General features: G+C 37.7%; 1 protein-coding gene across 1 annotated transcript in view; it reads right to left on the reverse strand.

Moving 5' to 3' along the window:
* Positions 1–1,812: 1,812 nt before the first annotated feature.
* LOC108970767 (pro-resilin) overlaps positions 1,813–8,298 on the reverse strand; it is a 6,970-nt gene continuing 484 nt past the window's right edge. The window contains exon 2 of the mRNA XM_018936332.1: positions 1,813–2,899. Coding sequence (XP_018791877.1) covers positions 2,276–2,899 — 624 coding nt within the window. The 3' untranslated portion in view covers positions 1,813–2,275. The remainder of the gene's footprint in view (positions 2,900–8,298) is intronic.

The following is an 8,298-nucleotide window of genomic DNA, read 5'->3' on the forward strand; positions in this document are numbered from 1 at the left end:
GAGACTGCGCATACGCCACCGCTCGGGCTTGAAACGACGTCCGCTCATGCGCTGTCTTGTAGATATTTATACATATTTGATAAATCGATACATAAGCTGATACAGTTAAATGCCTCTTGACATCGTTTTCGAGAATTGAGTTTTTTCTTCTTTTGCCTTTAACTGCTCGTAAATTTTGTCCAACTGTCAAATTTGAATTTATTGCCTCTCATTTAATGACGCTTGGAGTGTGGCCAGACCTTTGGCTTCCTTACCCCTGATGCGCCTACAAATTATATACGTAATTTTATGAGCTTTCAGTTTAAAAGCTCTAGCCTTTTTTCTTCTTTTTCAAAATTCTATCTGTGACAATATTTTTTGACTTTTATATGACTTGATGTGTCCGTTATTGCAAATGTTGCTCCTGGTTTTAAGCATAAGCTTCCGGTTCCTCTACAAATTATCTAAGTACTCCTAAACTTTAAAAGCTCTAGCCACTTATTTCCTTCAGTGGAAAGATAGGTTGTCTACAGAATTTTTCTAACATTTCTCACGTCCAAGTTTGCGCTCATCATCCATAGTATCCGGAGCAACAACTGAGTTTGGACGACATTCACGAAATTCGTCTCCTCGTCGAAAGTTACAAAAGTACAAACGCGAAAATGTTCACGATTTAAAACCATTTTTTCTGGCAAATAGCGTTCGAATATCAAAGGGTTCTTAGTATGTATAACAATAAAAATGTCAAGCTGTTCACACTTTTTGGCTGAGATGAATATATTAGGTCACTGTAAATAACAGATAGACCGTCAAAACGGTCTGAATATGGATATCATCAAAAATGCCAAACTTTACGGGAATGGGAGTTGATACATTGCAGCACTAGGATTGCGCAATCTCGAAATATCTACGTAGACTACACAATTTGTTCGATTTAATATAATTTTTTTGCTGCGATGAATATTTTAAGTCACTGTAAACAAGACAATGACGCTCGTGAGTGGATACCAAGAAAAATTTCAAAGTTTAAGATAAAGATAGGAGGTGCTAGATTGCAGCACGAGGGCTGCCCAATCTCGAATTTTAGAAAACATTTCTTTAAAAAGTGATTTCTTTTTTAATTTTATAAATAATACAATTTTCTTCGTTACAAGTTATAAATTTAAGTCATTTGAAAATATTTTTTTTTTGTTTTAAATTTAAAATTTTCCAATTATTACCTGTTGATGATCAAATATTTTTGTTTCCACTTCGAAATGAAATGCAGGATTATTTTTTAAACTTTGTTTTATACAAAAATGCTCTTTATTGATATTTTTATGACATGCACAATTGTTCTGGCTTACACGTTATTACATTATTGTCTATTGCTGTTGCTTCACAACGACAATGACCGTTTTTACATATGTATTTTTGTTTTGTTTTTGCATTTATAATATAAAAAGTGGATGATTATTATGTAAAAAGAGTATAATGAATCTCGTGGGCATACTGTGTGCTTCCTCCTAAGTTTATGGGATGCATGTGTGTGTGGATGGATGAGAGTATGTATGTGTATGCTGGTATTTTATACAAAATTGTATGCTTTTGTGTTGTGAGTTTTCAAAAGCTGCAGTTGAAATATACTAAAATGAGAGTGCTTATTGGCTAAGATAGATGGAGATAACTGCTACGTTTAACGAATAACAAATTTTACAACAAGTGTGTTCCGCCGCAAAGCGCTGTTGGCATTGCTGCTTGCTGATGTCTCGAGTTCTGTTGCTTTGATTTGTAGTTGTTGTTTTGGTGATGGCGGAAGCAAATGGCAAGTGACGGGCATCGTTTGATTGATTAGTTGTCGTATGCTTTGTGGAGTTGCTTTGAAGAATCAAGTGTGTTTGTTGTTGTTGTGACASTTAGAAAGAGAGACACGAAAGAGGCGAGCCGATATTGTAACGGCGGGTGGTGTAATGAGATGAAAGTGAAAGCTTTTTGTGCGGCGCTTTCGAGCGCTTGCAAAGCACGCACACACCTACATAGTAAATGAAGCTTATAATCTCAACTGTTTGGCTTAAACTAACAACGGAAACCATGAAAACGTAAAAGTAGCAAAAATAAACAAAAAAGTATTAATAAACTTAGACACTTGGCGATAGGCCGCGCAAGTCACGGTAAATGCTTTTTAATATTTTCATCTCGCACATCCTCTCTCACGCTCTTCCTTTCTATTTCTCTACACAACGCCAAACCGCACTTGAACGTCTGGCAAGGATCGTCTACACTTGTTTAACGACACGCGTTCTATGGCCTGCGCACCTTATTGGTAGCCAGCGAATTGGCCACCTTGAGCGCCACGTCCACCGGCGCCAGCATTGCCATTGAAACCGTTGTTGACCTGTTCGTAACGGATGGTGGGACGGTAGCCATGTCTATCAGCCTCGTAGTCGACAATCTGTTTGCGGCCATCGGGCAGGAGCACGTAGTAACGGCCAACAGCCAAATCACCATCGCGTTGTTCCATGTGTCCGAAATCGTTGCCGGATTCGTAGTCTTGCACGTCGTATTTGAATTCGTATTTAGCTGGACCGTATTGTTCCTCGCCACCATAACCGCCATTGCCTCTGCCGCTGCCATAACCGCCATTACCGCCTTGCTGCTTGGAGAAGATGGCACCGGTCAGAGCAGGAGCGCCATATTGTGAGCTGGGCGCACCGGCAGCTGGCGCGCCATAGCTGGTGCTGGGTGGAGCGCCAGCAGCACCGCCGCTACGTTGTGGTGGCAGATAGTTGCTGGAGGGCGACTGGAATGACTGGGTGGGCGGCAAGTATTGGGCTGAGGGCTGTTGGCCACCTTGGTTGGGGGGCAAGTATTGGTTTTGGGGCACTGGTGGTTCGGCACGGGCGAGCGAGACGCAGACAAGTAGAGCTATCGTTGCGAAGCACTGTGAGCATAAAAATAATTAAAAAAAGAAAGAATTAGCAAATTACAAAGGTTACAACTGGCACAGTTAGGCAATTAATGTTTGTGCTTTGATAGCTTAATTGAAATTTAAATAACCCTTTATGCATGCAAATGTGTGCTCTCAAGCGTTTAATGTACTTAAAGTTTCTGTATTATTGTCGAAATATCCAATTAAGCACCGCCCACACGCTTATCTGCTGCCCAAATCTTGCACAGCGCATTTTCAATTAACTTTTATAACCCATTGTGGCTTAAACTCAGCGTTATTGTCTGCCTAATTGTATTACATGAAAATTTATAAACTTAATTAACATTTGCATTTGGGCAAATACGAGGCAAATCTGGACGAGAAGACAGAAAAAAAGCAAACTACTCAAAATACTACACGTGAACGCTGTCAAACAAGTGCAAACAATGGCAATTAAGTTGTCAGATCTAATCTAATAAATCTGTCAGATGCGCGGCGATAACGTGCCTAAGACGCTGCCAGACGCCGCGAGACACCCTGAGGCCATAGCGCCGCCGCCGTACAACGTCTTCGTACTCAACTGTTAAGGCGGCACTACGGCGCTCGGCTGGTAAACTAGAACTGCGTCGAGCAGTGAGTGAGCCGGAACGCTCGCGGCAATTCGCATGCGCTGTGCAACTTGTAATTAGAGGAAATTAACATTTTATGCATGACGATGACAGTTGTCAGTCCATGCTCTGCAGCGGCGCCGTGTGTGCGCTCGAAATGGAGAAGCTGCACAAAGGCTGGTAATGCTATACGGATACGCGCGCGCAGCCGCAGTCAAGCAAAAAGCGACAATCACCTGTTGACGCAAGCGTCGCTAAATCGAAGCGTAGCAATTGTTGCTGTTGCTGCGCATGCTAATGAGCTGTTGCAGTTCGTAAGTCGGCGACAGCGTCCCAGCGGCGTCGCGCGTTTGAATGAGCGATTGCAAAATTTTGACTATTTTCGATCTTTTTTTTGCCTTGTCGCCGAGAATTTGGGTAGGAAATAAGTTGGATTTCACAGCAACGGCGCGACAAATTGTAAATGCTGGCAATTGGGTCGCCAAGCAATGTGCATGAAGCAAGAAATGCAACGCGTTCAGGCGGTGGTGCCATTGTATATGTGCAATGTTGCAAAGCGCTGTGTTGTTGCTGGAGCGAGCTGAATTTCGTATGCAGATTTTGTGCTTACGCGCAGCGTGGAGAAAAATTACATTAGAAAAAATGTTAATTATTTTATATTTGCGTTATTGCATTAATTATTTTTAATTAAAATCGCCGCCGCATATGACAACTTTGCTGCGCTTAAGCCGAGCACAGATGCCGCCGCTGCTGCATGTATTTTAATTTATTGCACTGCCGTTATCTCATACACGTTCTGGGAAATACAATTAAAGCGAAAAACGTTATGTGGCAATTGTTGTAGTTGAGCGCTGCTGTGCTGCCACAGTTTGTGGTTGCAACTCAAAAGGCGAAATATTACCAATTTGAAAGTGGCGCTTCATTAGTTGCCACAACTGGCAAAGCGCTTTAATGAGGAGCTTACCAAAAAAAATTTTCGACAGCAAAAGCCTGAGTCTTTGCGTACTTGCAGCGTTTTTATTGCAACATTCGTTGCAATGATGAACGTGTGGCATTCTTATAAGTGCGGCAAGGTCTGAAGTTGCATGCAACCGCGCTAACATCTTCTGCGCCGTTAGTTGTCATTCTTAATTGAAAGTTGACCATGCGTTTAGCTGCGTACGTGCCGTCGAAATTTTTTTGCCTGCGGCCATATAAATCATTTTGATGACCATCAGCGATGTCTTGATTCGTGATTGCTTATGACTGCCAGTGGCTGACAAGCGGCAGTTATAGTTTTTGTTTTTAAGACGCTTTTTGTGTTCTCTTTAATCTTTTTTCAGTTCTGCTTTTAGTTTTCATTTATGTTGATTAACTGATGAATTGTTTCAAGCAAGCGTTAATTGTGTTGGCAATAAATTTTGATTGCTGCTTAAGTGAATGATTTTAACACTAACGGCAGAAACATACATAGTTAGTGCGAGAAGAACGTCTTCATTACATAAGGCGCCTGATTTCAGCAGTTAAAAATCGTTGCGCCTCGTTTTGACAACTTTTATTATGGCAGCTAACGATTTTTATTATTTAGTTATTACATAACTCGTGTGTTACCACAAAGCTTGCTTTTTATAGCTGATAAAAAAATGTGAAATCAAAATCCTAAATTATAACTAAATCATATTGAGTGAAAGTGTTTTCGAATAATTTTGCAAACAGCTTTGATTTTTGAAAAGTGTACTTAGATAGTACAATCAGCATATATTTTACTTTAAAATTCGTAAGAAGTGCTCATAATCAATAAACCATTTATTAAGTGAACAGTGTTCCACTTATGCGTAGCTACCGAAACTCAACTCCACAGAGGTTCGCTGCTTAAGTCTTTCGTTTGCCCTACCACACACGCCAAAAAAAACGGTGGGAAACCGTTGGAAAAAGTAACTGTGACATGCTATTTATTGCATGGCGATTTGTCGAAAATACGCTGCGAAAAAAGGTTAAGCATTTTAACGCCTCAAGACGAATGGTTTGTCAAATTAAGCGCCATGCATGTCTCGTATATTAGCTGAGTGCAGACGAAAGTGTGTATAAACGTATTTAAAAAAAAAGTAATTGTTTCTATAAAACTTTTTGTTATAGTGGAGCGTTACTTGGCCATTGGCTCTTACAGCATCTTAAAGATTTTTTAATGACTTCTGCTGCCTACTTCAAATAATAACTGTAAGTTGCTGTGTATGCAGGAAGCGGGTAATTTTGAGCCAGACGTTTGCTTTTTGAGAAAACACAGTTGAGATTACAACAAAAATATGAATACTAATCAATATGCTTTAGGATGTTTGAACTTTGGTTTGCTGCATGACTTTTCTAACTCAAATTGAGATTTTTTAATTTTTTTTCAAGTAATCAAAATTCAACTTTTAAAAAATAATTTTTTAAAATTTTTTAATGCTTGCAGGTTCTTTTTTTCCTCAATTGCATGCTCATCGCTTAATCGATTTCTCTTAAAATATTGTATTCTATTTAATTTTGAAAACTCAATATTTCCCCATCAACTGTTCTTTCCCTTCACTTCTGCTGCAGCCTTCCAAGTGAATGCAGTCGATAAAGCAGCGCACTTCAAGCAATGAATGAAATAATAACAAAAAACAATAACAACAAGGCCAGTAAAACAACAAACCACCGAAATGTGCGCACTCATGCCAACATAAATACATACATACACGCATACATGTATATGTATGTAAGGCATGCAAGGCTATGTGTGCCATGGTGCTTGAGTATAAGCAGGAAAAACACTAAAAACACTCGAACGGCTTCATTAAGCCACATATGTGGTGGCAGGCAACTGCAGCGGCTTGCAAACAAACTTATATGAATGTAAATATGTGTATTTTGCATTGTTCTAAATACATATTTATGCGCTATACTTATGTATATTGGCCTGTGAATATTCGCTAACGAAGCGCACGTTATGATTTTCAAGCTCAAGGCAACAGCACTCTAAATAGTTGAATTTACATGCATTTTTATTATGTAAGCGTGTGTTGGTGTAAGTGACTGTGTATAGATTCTTAACCCTTTCCCGTCTAATATTTTTCGCTTTTGGTGTTTAAGTTTATTATTTGGTGGAATTTTTCATATTTTGCTGTGCTGAACATTTTTAGAAGCCTAAAATTTCAGTAGTTACACAAATTTGAGTCTTTCTCGACATTTTCTTAAAGTCTGTTTAATACTTTATGAAGCTCTTGAGCAGCCTGATTATGCAAAATATACTCAAATGTATTTTTCAGTTGGCTTAAAATATTCTCAATGATTTCTCAATAGTTTCTCAAGCCAATGTCATGTCTTTTTCCACTTTTTTTTATTATTTTTGCTTTTTAAATTATCACAGCGGCTTTTCATTAAATTTAAATAATTCTCAACATTTTCTCAATAGTTTCGCAACACTTTCTCAATAGTTTCTCAAACCAGTAACAAAACTTTTTCAACTTGGCTTTGTATTTACAATTTTTAAATCATCACCACCACTTTTTTATAGAACATACATTTTTCTCAACACTTTTTCAAACTAATTTCAAAACTAAATCAAGCATTTCTCAACTTTTTCTCAGTTACAATTTTAAAAATAGTTTTCATATAGCAATTGCAACCCTTGCACAAACACCTAGATTTCATCTTAGGTCCATTTATATACTTCTCAACTGTTTCTCAAGTAATTTACAAGTCTTTCTCAATACAATCTCAAACATTTTCTTAACTTTTTCTCAACAACAATTCTACAAATCATTTTAAGACTTTTTATAACAACTTAAGCTCTTATACAAACACCTAAATTATACACATAAATCTATGTAAACACTTCTGAAGTGATTTTCAAGCTCATCTCAAGTCTTTCTTAAGCCAATCTCAAGCTCCTCTTAAGCCATCCTCCACAAAACCTCCAAATCATTTCTAATTTTCCTCCATTTTAAATCAATTTGGTTATAATTTCAGTTATTATATCTACAAATAATCCCTGTCACTCTTTATGAGCCCCCCCCCCATTGTACGCTCAGGTCAACATTTTATCTCTTAAAGCTACCGTTAACCACACCCCAAATGACTCTAAGCCACTTCAAACAGCGTTTCAGAAAAAATTTACATTTATATTGTGGAAATTCCGCACTCGCTGCCAACTTCACACACACACACATGTACCTGTACATACATATGTGTATTTTCACACCACATTTTCTCCATTCCGCTCGCCTCCTCTCCTTACCAACTGGCAGACAATGTAATTCGCATTGTTTCGCTTTGTTGTTGTCGTTTTTTATTTGTTGTATTTTTTGCATGTTCTGCAACACTTCTTCTTCTTGTTATGACAAGCTAATTGTTGTTGTTATTGTTAGCATTGGTTGTTAGTAGCAAGTGTCAGTCAGTTAGTCAGCCAGCAGTCAGTCATTTAGTAAGTCCATTGTAGTATGTGTTGCAAGTAAATTGTACGCAAAGAAAAGGTGTGAATGAATTACACATTGCTGAGTACTATGTAGTGTAGAAGAGCTTTGCAGTTTTTTTACTTATGTTTTCTTTTGCATTTGTGCATATGTGAAACGACAGTGAATAAAAGCCGTACACAGTGAGAAAATTATGTGAAAAATACATTAATAAAAAATTTTTTTTCGTAAAATTTTTTTTATAATTTTTTCTGAAACGTTTCAATTTTTTTTCTTTTTTGAATTTCCTCAACGAATTTTCGAAATTTTTTTTTAATTGCTTTTTAATTTTAAAATTTGTGTCTTCAAAGAATTTTCGAAATTTTTTTAAAATTAAGTATTTAATAAAATT

Source organism: Bactrocera latifrons, unplaced genomic scaffold (genome assembly GCF_001853355.1).
Source record: "Bactrocera latifrons isolate USDA-ARS-PBARC rearing strain unplaced genomic scaffold, ASM185335v1 scaffold_31, whole genome shotgun sequence".
Classification (NCBI taxonomy): domain Eukaryota; kingdom Metazoa; phylum Arthropoda; class Insecta; order Diptera; family Tephritidae; genus Bactrocera; species Bactrocera latifrons.